The sequence below is a fragment of the Dunckerocampus dactyliophorus genome, chromosome 10 (assembly GCF_027744805.1).
Source record: "Dunckerocampus dactyliophorus isolate RoL2022-P2 chromosome 10, RoL_Ddac_1.1, whole genome shotgun sequence".
NCBI classification, from domain to species: domain Eukaryota; kingdom Metazoa; phylum Chordata; class Actinopteri; order Syngnathiformes; family Syngnathidae; genus Dunckerocampus; species Dunckerocampus dactyliophorus.
Window position 1 is genome coordinate 3,079,331 of NC_072828.1, and position 18,819 is coordinate 3,098,149.

The 18,819-nt window shown below is 40.7% G+C and overlaps 1 protein-coding gene across 1 annotated transcript; it reads right to left on the minus strand.

The window, feature by feature from the left end:
• Positions 1-480: 480 nt before the first annotated feature.
• timm44 (translocase of inner mitochondrial membrane 44 homolog (yeast)) lies at positions 481-18,765 on the minus strand. Its single transcript, XM_054790734.1, has 13 exons — positions 18,697-18,765; positions 18,035-18,139; positions 17,687-17,890; positions 17,521-17,601; positions 17,289-17,438; positions 14,274-14,410; positions 14,108-14,193; positions 10,496-10,588; positions 6,659-6,783; positions 6,486-6,536; positions 5,647-5,736; positions 2,771-2,881; positions 481-700 (listed from the first exon to the last, which is right to left on the minus strand). The coding sequence occupies exons 1-13, from the start codon at positions 18,724-18,726 to the stop codon at positions 581-583; spliced, it is 1,383 nt and encodes a 460-aa protein (XP_054646709.1). The 5' UTR covers positions 18,727-18,765; the 3' UTR covers positions 481-580.
• Between the last annotated feature and the right edge of the window lie 54 nt (positions 18,766-18,819).

An 18,819-nucleotide genomic window follows, 5' to 3' on the forward strand; every position in this document is an offset into this window, starting at 1 on the left:
AATAGAAAGATTACAATTCTGATTGAGTGTAAAAATAACTGTGCAGAAATTAGTACAGCCCAGGAAGGGGGCTTTTAATTAAAAATGCTTGTAGAGTATATTTGATTCTTACCAACAGGACATTTATTTGCAAAAAAAAAAAAAACGCCTACTAGGGTGGGGAAACAGTGATTATCTTTCATTTTCATAATAAATATAGACTCTGAGAGGTTAACAATTACACTGGATGATAATTATACAAACATGGAATTGATTGTGCTGTAGATTGATGCAGTCAAGGACTTCATTCTTCCCTTAAAAGGGGAAAAATGGGCGTCCTGCACCTTCGGTGGACGCGAGGTTGGTACTCTACCGCCCCCTTGTGCGCAACAGAGGAGACCTCAGTCAGCCTCAGCAACGCTACTCGAGGTTTCCACAGGGAAGACATGAACTTGTCCATGACGCGCATCCATACGACTTCCTTACACCCCCCCCCCCCCCCCCCCCCCGGCCCCCTTTTTCCACCCATCTGGCTCAACGAGAGTGTTCAGCTTCCAGAATGTCCTCTCCCTGAGCGAGTGTTTGCGGATCTGAGAGAGTCTCAAAGGATCTGTTCGGTGCTTGAGGCGGAGATGTCGAGTAGTCTCCAGGCAGCGTACGGGTTGAGCTCCTCTTGGTCTCGACAGAGCGCCCACACGTACATCATCCTCAGAACTTTTTCCTAGCAGGGTGGGGAAAAGAGAGCATGACGATGGCTTTTCAACGCTTCATTGTTCCATCACAAGAGACAAGGACAATGCAATGAGACTTTAGCGACCTTATTTAGTTGTCTGTCGTGGTTATATTAGCCTTATCCACACTGTCCAGGATTATAAATCTCCCTATTGTGAGACGGTTTATACGTGATGAATTGTGAGACGCAGAATCTGTTGTTTTTCCTCCCTTGACCTCCATAACACTACCACTTGTCCCTGAGGCACCAGAATAGACAATTAGGCTGATTTACAGCCCATGAAGTTGTTGTTGAGGGCTGTGAATACAAATAAAAGGCCAAACGTGCGACTGCTGTGTCACGGTCTGCTGGCTGATAGCAGGGGCGGACTTACCATTAGGCAAACACGGGCAATTACCTCGGGGCCCCCAAATGTCTCACAACAATCGATTGTTGATTTTTTCCTTCAATTTAAAAGTACATATTACTGTTTTTGTCTTAAGTCACGTGCTTAAAACCACATCAAAATGCATAATCTATCATGAGCACTCCCTTCTCATTCACAGGACTCTTCCATTATTACTGCGCAAACAGCAGCACAGTCGAGAAGGAAGAAGCCATCTGAGAAGATCAAATACATTGTTTTTGGTGCCTAACTGTTTCCCAAGTATATTAGTGTGTGTGTGAATGTGTAAACGAGAGGCATTAACTTCAATTTATTTGTAGAAAGGCCCTTTACGAAAGCAAGTGCATTTACTTACATTCACTTACAGCGCGGCCTTGCCACATCCAATATGCCGGCGATGTTGACGTCCGGCTCTGCACTCGAAGGTTTTGAAACAGCACTTCCTGTTTCCCAGCGTGCTTTTCTCTACTGTTGTTGCAAATGGCTGCTAAGTTACATGTTTAGGGCTCACATAGCCGTTGGTTATTCAGCTTTATTCATTGGTAGTGTCTTGTCTGTTGTTATCTACCTATTACGTTGCTGTGTGATGTTTTGTGTGATGTTTTTTTTTTTAAAGCTCTTTCTGAAAGACACCGTAAGAATCATACGAGGAATGGTAACCCCCCCGCGATTTCTCTGGAGCCGTTAAGTTCATATAGAGTCAGGACGTCCTCACAGGCTTGTGAACGGCACAGTATTAACTACATCATTCAGCAATGTTGCAATTTTGCGACCTTGGCGCTGAAAGCTCTAGATCGGCTTTCAATGTAGGTAAAAAAACGATATCGATGTTGGGCGATATCACATTTTTATGCCAATATCGGCCCGATAATTATTGGTGGCCAATATTATCGGACAACCCTTATAATAATAACAACAACAATGTCGCTGTAGCTTGGTGAGTATGCACGTCACATTATGTGCAAATGGAGCATTGTTGGCGCTTTTTGGAGTTTCTTTCAAAAGGCTTTATAGGTGGAATATATTTCCCATTATGTGCGTTCTTAGATGCCTCTTTTATCTGTTTTGATAGCTTTGAATGCACAGAAAAGAGAAAGACGTGTTCATGTCTCACATAAGGTTTGTGGCTGATGGGCAAAATTCCCCCCAAAAAAGTGCACTTCTCCTTGAATTCACGCGCTTAAACCTACATCAAAATGCATAATCTATCATGAGCACTTTGACTGCTCCCCCCCCCTTCTCATGCAATGGACTATTCCATGTTACTGCACATGTGATTGATTCCGGAAGGCGGGAGCGAAACAAACTTTCGGAGCATTTTACTACGTCTAATTTTACTTTCACTTTCCTTTTCTCTTCTTTGACGCACTGGCTTTAGAAGAGTCTACCTCACGCATGGGAGACATAACAAAGGAGAAAAAGTTAAGAACGAAAGTAACGTTGTCCTTTCTCAGTGTAGTGATGCATAACTAGCACCTAACTAGTACTTTTTCTTTTTGTACAAAAGTAATAATTTATGTGAGCGCGTACGTAACCACAAAACGTCGGACCATGAACGGCTGTTACATGAGTACCGCCTGTACTGTATCTATTTTTTTCCACCTTGATATAAAATCTGTGTTTTTTGCCGAGTGATGTGTGTGTGTGTGTGTGTGTGTGTGTGTAAAACTTACAGGGTCACCCTCCACCACTTCTCCTTTGGTGTTTCGTATTACCATCACTAACTGAGCTCGGAAGGTGATAATCAGCACCGGACCTTGGTCCATCATCTTTCCCATGGCCAACTGGAGAAGAGGGAACATGCACAACAATATTTAGCAGCAATACAGGATTTAAATACATTTGGACGCACATTATGGTGGTTGTAATTTGCAGTGGTGCGGAACTATACTAAATATACTAAAATAAATACCTTGTCTCGAAGGCCCTCGACTTCGAAACCGAAATTAGCCATTGCTCATTTACCGGTGACTTTGTCCAGAGACCGGAAAGGCAGGAGGAGGATGGGTACGAGAGCTCGCTAGAGTGTGGCACAGAGGCCATTTGTAGAATGTGGCTCATCGCAGAAATAAAATAAACAAAAATCCAGCAAAAATGGAGAATAGACAAAAAATGTTGACACAAACATTTGTCTTAAAATATGTACAATGTATGTATATGTTGTTGTTTTTTTTTATTAGAAAATGTTTTTTTAAATTATAAATATCAAAAGAACAGCCCTGATGTAATTAGACAGACAGGGAGATAAGAGAAAAATAGCGAACTGTATTGTTATTTAGTATTATTATACAGTATAGTATAACAGTGGTTTATTTGGGCTCAAAAAATGTTGACAATAACATCTTTGAGTGTCAATTTGTGGAACAATGGAGGTGTACTGCAAAAGTGGCTCACCAAACCCGGAATTTGTGCTCAAGATGCAGCTCAACAAAACCCAAGTTCCCCAACTTACTTTGTCAAGTCCAATTCTCCGTAAAAGAGGCGTTTGACGTCATATTATTCTACTTCCGCTTAAAAGCAAAGTGATCCCGGTCAGTGTGTTTTACACAAGATGAACAAGTAGTAATTATGGAGCATGGAGGAGTTGAAAAAGATTATTACTGCCAAAAGCAGAGTCGCCAATAGAGAGAGGGAGGACCGCTGACAGAATAATGCTGAACGTGTGAATGCGCAAGTTAACACTGATTTTGATACAAACTTTCATTTATCAACGGTTAACATTGCACAACTTTGACATATTAAGAATTATTCACTTAAAAAATTTATAAATTGGAGCAAGAACTGTCTATTTTTTTTTTAAAATATGTCCATATTATTTGCACATTTTAAGGCTATAAATCAGGGGTCACCAACGTGGTGCCCGCGGACACCAGTTAGCCCCCCACGACCACATGAGGTGCCCGCAAGCCTGCTTTTCATTCAGGTTTTCAGTTAATAATGAAAGAACAATAGAAAGAAATGCATTCTGAAATACAAAATGTGAGTTGTGGACACCAGCATTTTGTCAGTGTTCTGGTAAAACAAGCATCTTCGCTTTGTTTGGGTTTAAAATAAGCTCTGAAAATAAATGTTTCAAAAATGAGTAGCTCTTGACCATTTTCATTTTGTAAAAGTAGCTCTCACAAGGAAAAACGTTGGTAACCGCTGCTATAAATGATAAAATGCTGTATCTCGTGACCACTAGATGGCAGTGTTGACAAGTTTTGTGGCAACCTTTGTCCTTTGTGACAATTTTTCTTTTTTGTTAGAATAAAGAAGTGTTTTGTTGCAGTTGATTGATGCCTCAGAGCACTTATTCCTCCAGCAAATATTGTAATATAAGAAGACTAACGAGCTGAGTACTCACGCAAGGACTGCTGTGACATATTCGTCTGCAAACCTTGGCTGAGTTAATAATTCATATTGCATTTTATTCCTGATGCATGGCTCAAAAAGTGCACAAATTCTCTCGGCTGAAAATATATATTTAGAGAATTTACTCAGTGAATGTGGGCTACGGATCAGTCTGATCTCACAGTAGCCACTCCTGTCTCAGTGATGCCCGAATTATTCTTGCTCCCACGTTCACCGGGTTCTCAATAAAGGGTGACACCATCTCCGAATGAGTTACACCGTGAAACAGCGGCGCATTCATAGCCGATTTTAAACTGAAAGGCTGGACATAACCTAGTCGGGACCAGGTTGTGAGTTTACCCTAAGTTACCAGGGTGTTACAGCTGCTTTAAAAGAGAGCTACCTTCGCTGAACAGGCAAGCCCGGCTTTACACTCAACACACCTCGCTAACCCACTAAACTCGCTTTGCACTATACCCCCAGTAAACATCTCAAAACACGCCTGCATGGCTTTGCGACTTGGTTAAATAAAAAAGTCAGTTTGTCCAGTCACATTTTTTCATTGTACTTTTCTTAAAACCTCGTTTCATCTCATTCTCATGGACCCAATCTCGTGTATCGTCTCCCCTCGTACACCCCTAGTTTTCATATGATATTGTAGTGGCGAGAGTATTGTGTATGGTTCAGCGATTAGGCAAAAGGGGGCAGTGCTGTTTGCCTGCCCAAGAGAGAAGAGTTGCAGAACCGTGTTGGCCGTATTGAAGTGTGTTGGCTCTCACATTTTCTGAAATACCTCTATGAAAATGACAGTAAAAATAGATGTCAATAAATTTGATACAGTTCTTATGAAGGGTAATGACTCCTCCTTCAGCTAAATAGTGAAAAGCGCCAGGATAAACAGGATCTCACAGGGATATGCTTGGCTCCCTTTCTGATATCGGCATTCTGTGCAGTTACCTTCCAGAATGAATCATGTCGCCAGCGGTGGTGGCCATCTGTCAGAGATTTGGGGGCGGCCACTGAGGATGGCTGCTCTGAGCAAAAGTAGCAAGCTGCTGTTTCTATTCTACTTTTCACAAATTTTGGCAAGATCTTATCGCTCGGCCTAATTAACTCAACCGTGCAGCGATCCACTGAGTGCAGTTGTGTTCTAATCACCCTCGGATGTGTAGGCTCAGTGCCAATATGCTAACTACTTCAGAACGCAGTAACTTACATCGATGCTATCGACATCCAGGATCTTGGAGTGGAACTGAAGTCCCATGGCCTTGGCTTGCTGGATGGGGTGTGCCAGCTGACTGTATGTCTACACGGTGTGAAAAATAAAACAGGAAAAACATGTTGACTGAACGTGTCATGACCACACATACACCAAGAGTGAACTGCTGAGGTATTACCCAATATAGCAGATATAATCAGATCAAATCAGCCATTGAAGACATAAGTGGTTGCATGTTAGAATACATGTATTTTGGATGTGTGCACAGGAAGTGACATTGGGGGGTTCATCATGTTATTATTATTATTGTGCCAGTTGTGAGATCATTTAAACCTGCAATAAAAGCTTCTTGTTCCGGCAATCAAGTCTGGTGCTTGTCTCACTGAACAATTACTGGCACCTAGTGACCAATGTAGAATGCTACATTCACAATTTTAATGCAGCTTCTTAATTCCTTGTATTTTACTTCATTTAGCCTTTTCTATGCTTGACAATACTTAATTTTGGCAGAAAATACATAGAAGTGGCTTCAGTATGCATATTTTTGACAAACAATAGGTTGTATTCAAGGATGAAACAGCCGTGAAATTCGAACCGTGAACTGTGCTCGAATTTGCGATTGGCACCTTGAATTCTTTTACTGTAAGTTTGTTGGTAAAATAATACAGAGTGAAAATGATAATCACGTCATCATATCATGACGCGCAATTACAGGAGGCCCTGTGAAGGTAGCCATAACTGCAACGTGGGCCAGGGTGAAAACGCGTTTGACGCGCCTGGTCTGGTACACCATCTGCCTTTCTGGCCGACTAGCACAGACGTGACAAAGGTCATACCGCTTCATAACACCAGTCCTTGAGCACCTCCAGCTCCCCTCGGATCATTGCCTGCATGGAGAAAGAAGAGTTCGAGTGTGAAGACACCTCGCTAAACTTAAGACTGCTTAGAAAAATTACTTTTCCATAAAACTTTCCATACGCCAGATTTGTTGGAATCTGACCTGGCATACCTCTAAAATATTGGGGATGATGTCACGTTCACACAGCTTGAGGAAAGAATCTTTGTCAAAGGACGGGTCCACCTTCAAAATCTCCGTCAGTACCTCGGACATCTCGGTCTTGGAGAAAAGTCCACCTGGACGTGTGTGGACGTGAAAGAGGGTGAACATACAGACAGACTGGCTGAACAGGCTGCTGCAATGAATAATTCAGGGACATGCTGTGAGCACCCACTGGTGTTCATGTGCATTCAAGCAGTTTTCAGATCACCTACAGAAGGACATATTTTACTCAAACAGCATAAATCTGCCAGTGTTTCCCATACATTCATGTATTTGTGGCGGCACCTGTTGGCCCTCGCTGATAAACACATTATAATGGGACTGTCGGTGAACGTAGCTTGTCCGTAGAATAGGCGTCATCGTAACGCTGCTTCTTAACACACCTCCTACGCACCTGGTCTGCCAGCGAATAAGAAGACGTAGCAGGAGGGATCAGCGTTGCCAACATTGTCGCTATATTTAAGGCTCTGTGTCAAAGCACCATTTAATGATTCCATCTGAGAAATGAAGGTGTATGTTTTAACTTTTTTTTAATAATTCGTTTTTCAGCTGGTTAACAGACATATCTAGACGTTGACAGATAATTCAAAGCCCGGATAAGCGGAAGAAAATGGAATGGAATATTTAAACGGAGGCGGACGGACTCATTAAACGGCACAGTCTGTCCAGCACGTCTGTCCAGGAGCAGCCGGATAGAGCCCATGTGACCACAACAACAGCGTGTGCTAGCTAACATGCTGACAAAGTAGCACGGAGTAGGAGTGATGTTGGCTGCGTGGCAGTATTTTTCCGTTAAAGTCCGAAAAAGACATTGCAGCTGAGTCCAAAGCTTACCATGCAAAAGTTTCCCGTGGTGGCTGTTATGAATGGAATATGTTTCCTCTGCTTTGAACAAGACATGCTGAAGGCTTGTTGATAGCAGAAATATGACACACGATCACGAGGCTGTCTTGACCGATGCAAACACTCTCATAGCTATTTTTGCACACACACATACACACACAGTTTGTATATAAGTCACCATTTTACCATAATTTCCAGGCTATAAGTCGCTACTTTTTTCCACATTCTTTGAACCCTGCGGCTTAAACAATGATGCAGCTAATTTATGGCTAAACAAACTACAGTTCCAATGATGTTTAGAGTGTCAAAACAGAAAGTGGTGCATTTCCATAATAAAAGCTAATATTACATGTTTTGAAGTGTTATGCAGCAGTTGTGTTTTGAGCTGACAAAGCCTAAGTAAGTTTGATAGTAAGTAAGTTTTTCACATCTCACCGGAGCTAACAAGTGACACTGGGAACACAGAGTGCAGGAAGGATTGCAATGTTTATAAATATCCCATGTTACAACGTGGACACCTATTGGCTTATAGACAAGTGCGGCCTACATATTAAAAAGTTTTTTCTCTTTAAATTTGGTGGATACAGCTTATACAAGTATTCATCATCTAGAATGTACAGTAATATCTATCTGAAGAGCGATGAGCTGTCCAACTGAGACAGGCTGCTGCATAAAATCCCAAAAAAGCCCATTGCACCACCTCTCTGACAGTAGCCATGAAAGAAAGAAGAAGAGGGTTCCTCTTCGGAAATCGATTGTTGGACTTGCTAAACCTTCGTTGAGTGCTCGTCGCTCTCTCAAGCAATGGCGTTGTGTGAATTCAATTGTAAACTGTCTTTGAGACTCTGAAACTCATTTCACAGTTGTTCTGTGCCATGTTGTCCCAACATGGCACAGAACCGGGGTAGTTTAATACCTCATTGCGCTTTTGAAAAGGCGTCACACGGCAAAAATCCATTAGCTATAACAGAAAAGAGCCAGCCCCCGTCGGTGGGGAGTAAAGCTTCATGGAGCGCCTCAGACCTCACTGTATTATGCCTAGCTGCCACTACATTGTCCATAAAACTATATTGTAATCTGTCGTTTCTCACAGTTAATTGGTTCCAGACCTGACCACGATAAGTCAATTTCCACCAAGTAGGATTCCATCTTTATAAATATTTTCATAGTTGTGGTATAGCAAACCTGTTTACATTCTTCTAAATATGTTCTTTTAAGCAATTAGAGCCCTCAAGACCATTTCCGGCAGTAAGTCGGACATGTTTCCAGTGACTCTGCCAGGGCTGCCCTTGTCACCGATTCTGTTCATTATGTTTATGGACAGAATCTCTATGAGCAGCCAGGGTGTCGAGGGGTTCCAGTTTGGTGGCTGCAGTATTGGGTCTTAGGCTGCTGCCCCCGCGACCCGACTTCGGACCGTCGGGAGAAGATGGATGGAGTAAACTTTACACTCGTATTACCCAATATTGTGGATAGAATCAGAGAAAATAAGCCATTTAAGACAGTTTGCAGTTTCCAAAATGGGTGTCAGACAGGAAGTGATGTCGGGGGTTCAGAGTTGAGTTTTAGATTGTTGTGGGCTATGGCCGCAACAATACTAGTGACCAATGTACAATGCTATATTCACCAGTTCAATGGTGGTCTGAATTGCTTATAGTTGTATTTTAGTTCATTTAGCCATTTTTATGCTTGAAAATGCTTAATTTCGACAAAAATACATACAATAGGCCACATTTTTACCAATAAGAGGCCGTATTCAACCTCAAAGCAGCGATCACTTATTAATTTTTGAAAAAACGCAAAAGAGTGAGTGATGACTGTACCCCACATGTCTGACGGAAGTACAGTAAATGAGTCCATTTTTCTCATACCTACTGTAGCTGACTATGTTTGAGTAATATCAAGGCTTGATCAAGGCTTGTCTAACATTACATACTAAAAAATGAGTAACAAAAGTGTGTATGATTCATGCTGGTATCGGTATCGGCCGATAATCAAGGCCGCAATATCGGTATCGCATCAGAAGCGACAAATCGAAAACTTGCTGTGGTCTTATTGGACACTTATGGAGACTTGCATGAAAGCACATATATCGCTCCTCTCGACGAGCAGCGACTCCCCACTCACAGGGGACTCCGTCTTGCTTGTGACGTAAACAAAAGACACAAAAAGAAGCGACACTTCAAAACGACATGCACATGCGTCAAGGCAAATTATCCAAATTAGACGATGTTCATCATTTCATGACTGCTATTATGTCTGATTGTCATTGACAGCTTTGTCATTGTGGTTGTTGATATTGATTTGTCCTTTATCCTTGTTCGTCTTTATAGTTGTCACGGACATTTATTTGCTGATGTCGTTCTGTATGTTTCTGTTGTTCTGTCACAATTGTTGTTGTTGCTGCTGTTGTCCTTGTCTCTTGTCTGTCTTTTTTTTGTTTTTGTCCCCTCTCGCCCCCCCCCCCTGTTTCCTTTTTTCTTCTTCTCTGTCCCCTCCTGCTCCGGTCCGGTCGCTCCAAATTTGCTTTATAACAAGCATCAAGGTCGAATAAATTTTGTATGACAGGGGAAGTGTATATCACACTTCTCTCTGGCAGAGTAAATCTGTTGAGCACTTGACGGCATTTAGGTATACAATTCTATCTGCTTTAAAGGCTGGACAGGACAGGGGTGAGAAAGAAAAAAAAAAAAAAAAAAAAAAAAAAACAAATTAGACGATGTCATGTAGAGCCTCCACTGCCACAAATAGATTGCGGTCCTGTGGGAAAAACTGGATACTGTATGTGACAAGTGTCAATCAAAGGTCACCATTATGGTATTTGTGATGACACGTAAAAACTTCAAGGTTCAACCCCGCTGATGCGGCACTTCTATTGTGCGTTTATTTTTCAGCCTGAATCATCCTCTCAGCGTGAGGAATGCAGACTATCAGATGGCTCACCTATGAGGTCGGTCATTTTGTCAGTGACGGCCCGCGACGCTCTGATGAAGGCGTTGTCACTCTCGTCATACTTCATCTTCATTTCAAAGAACCCTGGAGTGGAAGTGAAGTAGGAAAGTCGATGAGCGTACGGTGAAGGCTAAACATGAAAATGTGAATCCTCACAAGGGCCGCATTTCATCATAAGCTACTGGTCACGCGCCGCAGCCGCAACATTAGGTACACCTGCATCAACGTGCTTAATAGTGTGGCATCCTGCTGAGAGATGTTCACAATGTTTTGCTTGACTCTGCATGAGAGGAGCAAAATATCGCAAACATGAATTTGCGCGATATGGGATTCAATGTTAATAAATGGAATATTTCCATAGTTACAAGATAGAAAACCTGTTTATGACTTTCTAAATACAGTTTTTAACATTATTAGAGCCCTGCAGACATGAAATACAGTGGTGTGGAAAAAGTGTTTGCCCCCCCCCTTCCTGATTTCTTATTTTTTTAGCATGTTTGCCACACTTAAATGTTTCAGATCATCAAACAAATGTAAATATTAGTCAAAGACAACACAACTGAACACAAAATGCAGTTTTTAAATGAAACTTTATATGATTCAGGGAGGAAAAAATCAAAACCTACACAGCCCTGTGTTAAAAAGTGATTGCCGCCCCCCACCCCGTTAAAACATTACTTAACTGTGGTTTATCACAACCAAATTCAATTTCTCTAGCCACACCCAGGTCCGATTACTGCCACACATGTTCTCAATCAAGAAATCACTTAAATAGGACCTGCCTGACAAACATGGAACAGGAGTGGCCGACCAACCAAAATGACCCCAAGAGCGCAGCAACAACTCATCCGAGAGGTCACAAAAGACCCCACAACAACATCCAAGTTCCAAGACCAAAAAGAACATTAAGGCTTGTCGCAGTTTTGTCAGAAAACATCTTGATAATCCCCAAGACCTTTGGGAAAATACTCTGTGGTCTGACGAGACAAAAGTTGAACTTTTTGGAAGATGTGTGTCCCATTACATCTGGCATAAAAGCAATGCCACATTTCAGAAAACAGAACACCATACCAACAGTAAAATATGGTGGTGGTAGTGTGATGGTTTGGGGCTGTTTTGCTGCTTCTGTTTCCTGGAAGACTTGCTGTGATAAATGGAAGCATGAATTCTGCTATCTACAAAAAAATCCTGAAGAGAGAATGTCCAGTCATCCGTTGGTGACCTCAAGCTGAAAGCAACTTGGGTTCTGCAGCAGGACAATGATCCAAAACACACCAGCAAGTCCACCTCTGAATGGATGAAGACTTTGGAGTGGTCTAGTCCAAGTCCTGACCTGAATCCTATTGAGATGCTGTGGCATGACCTTAAAAAGGCGCTTCATGCTGGAAAACCCTCCATTGTGGCTGAATGACAACAATTCTGCAAAGATGAGTGGGCCAAAATTCCTCCACAGCGCTGTAAGAGACCCATTGCAAGTTATCACAAACGCTTGATTGCAGTTGTTGCTGCTAAGGGGGGCCAACCACTTATTAGCTTTAGGGGGAACTTTTTCACACAGGGACATGTAGCTTTGGATTGTTTTTCTCCCTTAATAATAAAAAGTTTCATTTAAAAACTGAATTTTGTGTTGAGTTGTGTTGTCATTGACTAATATTTACATTTGTTTGATGATGTGAAACATTTAAGTGTGACAAACATGCAAAAAAATATGAAATCAGGATGGGGGCAAACACTTTGTCACACCACTTTAATACCCCTATAGTCACCTTTAAGTCCCTGTCACACTAAGCACGAATTTGCACACATCAAGCAGAACCAGCCAGAATGAAAAAGTTTCAAAATTCAAGCCACAATTGGAAGAGGATTTGCGGCCAGTAGTGAAGAGGCGTTTACACTTGCACGCATTTTACCTCCACAATATCCCGCAATTTGCTGTGGCAATGCATGTAATTTATTTATGGCACGCATGAAAAGTGTGAAGACTAGTCTGCGCACCGTTTGTTTACGCATCAATTACACACTTGACACGTAATTCGTGACCAAGAATGGTGCGCATTGACACAAACGGTCCACACTCTCGCACAACTTATTTATCCCTTGTCAGGTAGTGTTTACGTTTAATGCATGACAACAGTGTGCATGATGCACATTGTTCCCGCATGGGTATGCATTGTCACCACCACTTCCCGCATCCGTGAAGCAGTGGTGGCATTATTTGGTCCCGCTGTTTCCCGCGTGACGCCACCCAACAGCAGGCATCATTCCTCTATTTGCAAGGGACCTATAAGATATTGAACTCCTGAGAAGAAGCTCATGCAAGAAAGAATGGAAAGCCCATATTTTCTCGGAGATACAGAATGTGCAAAGAGAAGCAAGCAGGGAATAAAATTGCTACCACTGCGGAGACAAAGTGCGTGCAAGTGTAAACGAGGCTTGTGTTTGGCTTTTTTCTTTTTTTCTTGTGATGCAAATGACGTGATGTAAGTTGGCAACACGGAAGTGGTGAATGAGGCTTCAGCGGGCTTGTTGCCTTTCAGTACCTCTGCGCTGTCCATGGCGGCAGCCGCTGATGGAGTTAACTTGTGTTTTGGGTCATTACTGCCGCCTATATGCCACAGTACTACATATCACTTGTATTTCAATATATTTTGACTAATAATAGACCATAGTCTTACCACAAAACAGCCATCATTTATCAACTCATTCAATCCAAGCCATTTTTAAAAAACAACCCCTTCAATACCGACCATTTTAGACCATTTTGACTGATCTTTCAAGGCACACAGAATATTGTGTTCTATGTTTATTTGAACATGGAACCTACCGAAAGAAAGATTACACTCCCGTCTTTCGTCAGAAAAAAAAAAGTTTGTTTCTACCTTTTCCCGTTCTTTAGTAACCAGCAGTAGAATATAGGTAAGTATTCAGGAAAATATCAGTTTCTGACTAAAAAAGGGAGGAAAAACAGCTTTTTGTGAAAAGATACATTTTAAGCATAACTTTCACGTTGGCACAACTTTTTTGCTTTTGCGACAGCTCAAATATCTAAACAACTACACCACAACTTAAACAACAACAAAAAATGGTTGTTTTACATCAAAATAACAATTTATTTGCAAATATAACACCATGAATTATTTACAATTTTCACACTAAACTGTGTGTGCATGCGTTAAAATTTCCTTAAGATGCGTAACCTTCTGCACGCTACACTCCTCCATGCTCTTCCACATCCTCCTTGCTGTCAAGTGTGTTTTTACATGCAAAAGATACCTGCTGAGCTCTTATCAAATGCACTTCTGTTTTTATGGCTTAAAACTGCTTGAAAAGTGCCTCTCGCACAAAGAAACGTATAAATACGTCTTTGGGATCTGCCGTTCAGGTTTATAAAAATGCATAAATACGTCTTTGGTATTGAATGAGTTCATTTTTGAAAAACAGCGATATGGCGAGGGAGCGATAATCGAACTACAATATTGCGAGGGATGACTGTATGTAGCAATGTCAATTTAAAAAAAGTGGACCTCATTAGGTTATGCAGGTGTACCTAATGTTGTGGCTGTGTCACAACGTGACAAAAACAAGAGTCCTGTGTGTTCTTACTGTTGAAGACCACATTGTTGTCTTTAAATTCCTTCCACTGCTGGTACCATCTGGAGTCCCTGTGGAGCACCACGCCTGTGGCTTCTCTGAAGAACACACACACGTTATAATTGCACACTTTAGTCCAGAGAGGAGAGTATGGCTGCGGGAGTGACCGCTTACGTACTCGTTGGCTTCGAAGACCTTGTTGTCATCCGATGACCCCTTGGAGGAGAACTCGCTCCTCTTCCTGAGTCGAGCGGGAGACCGGTAGGGGCCGGTGTGGCCCAGGTCACCAATCTCTTTTTTTACACTCTCCATACCCTGGAAACAAGACAAGAGAAAGTAAGATTGACCACGTCAGAGGCAGAAATCGAGAAGGTTCATCTTATTTTAAAAGAGGCCTTGTTTATTTATTGTTTTTGCATCAAGTGTTTCCTAACTTTAAGCCTCCCTTCCTCCACGTCCCAGCATGTATACACTCTAAATCAGGGGTGTCCAAAGTGTGGCTCGGAGAATTGTAACTTAACAAGAAAAAGTCTGACTTTGGTCTGAAAATACCGATGTAATATCATGAAAAGAACCCGTCATTTTGGTAGCATAAAGTTGAAATACTAAAGAAAATAAGACTTTTTTTAAAAGTTATAATATTATGACAGACAAAACAAATAAATTAGGTTGCGTAAGAAGTTATAATGTCAAAAGAGTAATGAATAATGTCAAAATATTAAGAGAAAAAAAGCTGTATTCTGAAGATAAATAATGTTGCAGTTTTACGAGAATAAACTTGCAATATTATGAGGGAAAATTTTAATTAAAAAAACATATACAATACTTTTTAAAGTTGTAATATTTTAAAAAAAACTAAAACAATTTTGGGAAGAATTATGTTGTGGAAAAAGTTATAATATTATGAGAATAAAGTCAAAATATTAAGAGAAAAAAAGCTGTATTCTGAAGAGAAAAAATGTCGAAATTTTATGAGAATTAACTTGTAAAATACTATCAGGGAAAATAGTGTAATTTCAGTAGCATTGAGTTGAAATGTATAAAATATATACAATATTTTTTTAAAGTTGTAATATTAAAAAAAAACAATTTGGGGGAAATTTGGTTGTGGAAAAAGTTATAATATTACGGGAATAAAGTCAAAATATTAAAAGAAAAAAAAGCTGAAGAGGAAATTTTTTTTGCAATTTTCTGAGAATAAGCCTCTATGAGGGAAAATAGTGTCATTTCAGTAGTAGTATTCAGAGAAAAACACATTTTTGGAAAATTAGGTTGTGGAAAAAGTTATAATGTTATGCGAATAAAGTCAAAATATTATGAGAATAAAGTGATAATATTACAACAAATATTTTTGAAGATAATTTAAGAAGAAAGTTGAAATATTTGGAACATTTAAAAAATGGGGAAAAAAAGAGCAAAGAGTGAAGTTGATAATATGTTTTCTCGCTTATATGACAAAGCTGAGATGCAGTTTTTTCTTGAACTATATGTACTGTGTCCAACTTCTTAGCATATCTACATGTGTTGCTTTACAAAATGTCAAAGTGGCAAAGTTGCATCCTCTCATTTTTCATGTATGTGACCCCTTGCTAAAAAAGTTAATAGGGTTTCACGGTTTTAGGTAGAAGACAGACGTTTTAAGAACATTTGTTTAAATCATGGATTTTAAACTCTGCTACAAATACAAATCTCCGTCAATACAACCCGTTTACAGTCTTACTCACACAACATGAACCAACTGGAGATCATTCATCTAAACAAAAGCCTGCCTCACTCATGGTGCGACCAAAAATAACACAGGACACACGTGGAACATCCACTATAACTCCGACACACTGACCGATTAATCGGGCCGATCATGACATGATCAATGATGAATCAATATCAGTGAAAATGTAGCGGATATATAACTTTTTTTTTTTTTTTTGCTGCGGCGCAATTCAGTCGCTCCCTCCCTGTGTCTCTCTCCGTCTGCCTGCTCCCTCTGCCGCTCTCCCTCAGTCAACAGTAGGAAGAGACAACTACTGAAACGCCAACAGAAACCGTTTTTTTTTTTTTTTTTTACACTAAAGTAAGCTGTGACTTTGTAAAACAATATAACACTTCACTTTAGTGTCACGCTGTGAGGGACGGTCAAGGAGAACATTCTAGTTTCTAGAGAGTGTATTACAGCGCTTTGACGCCGCATGCGTTGCATCTCTTTGAGATAAACATAGATGCAACTGTTAATTCACATGTCCACCATTATCTAAGACTATTATACTGCGTTTTAAAGTGAAATAAAAGATATGTGCAGACATACACAGCGTCTCACTTCACTTCATACTTCCATGCAGGATTTCCAGGGGCTCATACGTTCACAAGTTCATGTCTTCGTGCAAATCATTTTGAAAGTGTTCCAAGTCATGCATTTCGTTGTCATTTGATATAGTGCATGTTTTGAAAGCAGCTACATTGTTACATAAAGTCTAGTTTAGTCCCTCGTATCAAGTCTAGTTACGTGATGCATGTTTGGATGATTTCTTATTTTGTTTGTAGTCAACTTTTTTTTTTCACTTTTTAATGTTTGCTTCAGCATTTGTTTTTCAGCTGTTTGCAAATACTCAGTGGCTGCAGATGGAGCTTTTCAATAGCTAGTAAATGTGACTAATTGATATCAGTAAGATGTTTTTGTGACTATCCATCCACCTTCTGCTTTTTTTGCGATGAATCGTATTTTTGGTATTATAAGAATTTATTATTGGCCGATATATCAGTTATCTGCTTTTTTTGTTGAGTCCCAAAAGTCCAAAATGGGTCGGGCTCTAATCAGAATAAACACTTGCACTCTAACACACTTGCAAACCAATACCATTTTACACTAATGTATAACCCACAAGGCATGCTTGGTAACATCATGTTGGTAAATTGTGCACGTGGTGTTCATGTGTTCAGCATGCCTTGAGAGTTGTAAATTCGCATAAAATGGTCACGTTTTGTGCATTTTTGTAACAGTATTCTCATCGTATTGTATGTATGCCTTGTATTTTCCCTTGTTAAAATGATTTGTTTCCCTCTTTAGGGACAAACAATGTCAATTTCCCCTCTAACAGAATTAAAGCAGGTTTAAAAATAGATTTTCTCAAGCTGCTGCGCCTTCTTTGACTGCTGCTGTTTTGCACAATGAAACGATGCGAGTGCACTGAATTCAAACCTGTGATATTGCTTTGAATGCACCGGTTTTTCCCAACATCTCGCCGCTCTTTGAGACGGTCTCTGCTGAGGTCTTTGCTGTTTTGGCTGCCTCTTCCATTCCCTCCTTGATCTTCTTCCCAATATCCGTACGACTGACCTCCTCCAAGCCCTGGTCACGCACAAGAACACATAAAGAATAAATCATCTTGGACGACTTCTTGATCATGTTACAGCTGACCATATTTATTTACCTCCTTTACTGTGTCTGAGAGGTTTTCTAGCTTCTTCTTGAGAACCTCTGAAGTCCTCACAGTTTCAGATTCAATTGTTTTCTACGGGGAGCAGTAACGACAATGCTTTAAAAACAAAATCACTTCAAAAGTGGACAAAATGCAGTGTGTGTGGCCAAATACTAACATATTTCCTGCGAGCTTGCCTCAAAGCGTCCGACTCCTCGAGTTTTCTGGCCTCTTCGCGAAACTTTTTGATGTTTTCTTTCATTTCCTTGTTTTTGCTGATCTCCTGCTTCAAATTGTCCAGGAATTCGCCGAGAAAACCTTTTCTTCCACCGCCTCGCTCCCCTGACAAATATCTGACCTGAAGACTTGAAGACTGTGGCAACTTTCACATGAATACAGAGGAACAGATACAGTTAGACGTTTTCTGCAGAAATAGTGAAAGTACACTTCACTAATGTCAGCAACAGAAATGAGTAAGTGCTTCAAAAACCTTGAACCTTGATAATATCCAGTCTAAAGTTCCTACCTGGGAAGAGCTTGTGAGGAAATTCCGTATTCTGAAGACATTTGCTCTGTTGTGCAGCAGCAAGAAAGAGGACGGGAACGCCAAAGAGTATTTCCTTAAACACATCTGACGACAGACAGTCATACATACAGTCAGTCTTAGAAATGTAAGTATAAGCCGAACGTGATGTAGAATTTTGATTACAGTGGGATCCAAACAGAGGACCACATACAGAAAAAACAAAGAATGCGGGCAGGTATTGGCTAAAACCAGTGTAATATAGGTCAATATATGCTATGTCAGTCTTAGCTTTGTGTTGTAGATGACATAGCACATGACATTTCTGGAATATACCGAGGGTCCCAAAAACACGAGATGTGGGCATAAAATGGTTCCCGGGCCGCGCTTTGGACAACCTTAGCTAAGCGTAATCATCAACATTTTTTGAAGCGTTAAGCATTTCAGTTTGGTGCCCACTTTTGTTAAAATAATCGATAAATGCAGCCAATCAAGTTGACGTTCTACAGCGCATAAAGTCCGTGCACCGGCTCGTCGTCTCAAGATAATAAACTCTACAGATTACCAATAACAGTTCTACATATTTTGCATCGTAAGTAAACCTAAATAACACAAAATACCCGCTTAAGTGTTCATTTGACGCAAAACCCGACCCAAGCGCTCACCTGATAACACCGACACAAGGGGGACGCCATCTTGAATGTAGTGGCGATTGACCTTCTTCCGGTATCGACCTTCCATGTACCAAGGGGAGGGTCTTTAACTTTTTATTGGATGAGATCCTTCGG

Coding starts and splice junctions, on each gene's coding strand:
- timm44 (XM_054790734.1), bottom strand. CDS start 18,726: ATGGCGTCCCCCTTGTGTCGGTGTTATCAG. Junction 17,439..17,520: donor TCTCAGACACAGTAAAGGAG/GTAAATAAATAT, acceptor GTGCGTGACCAG/GGCTTGGAGGAGGTCAGTCG. Junction 10,589..14,107: donor CAACAATGTGGTCTTCAACA/GTAAGAACACAC, acceptor CTTCCACTCCAG/GGTTCTTTGAAATGAAGATG.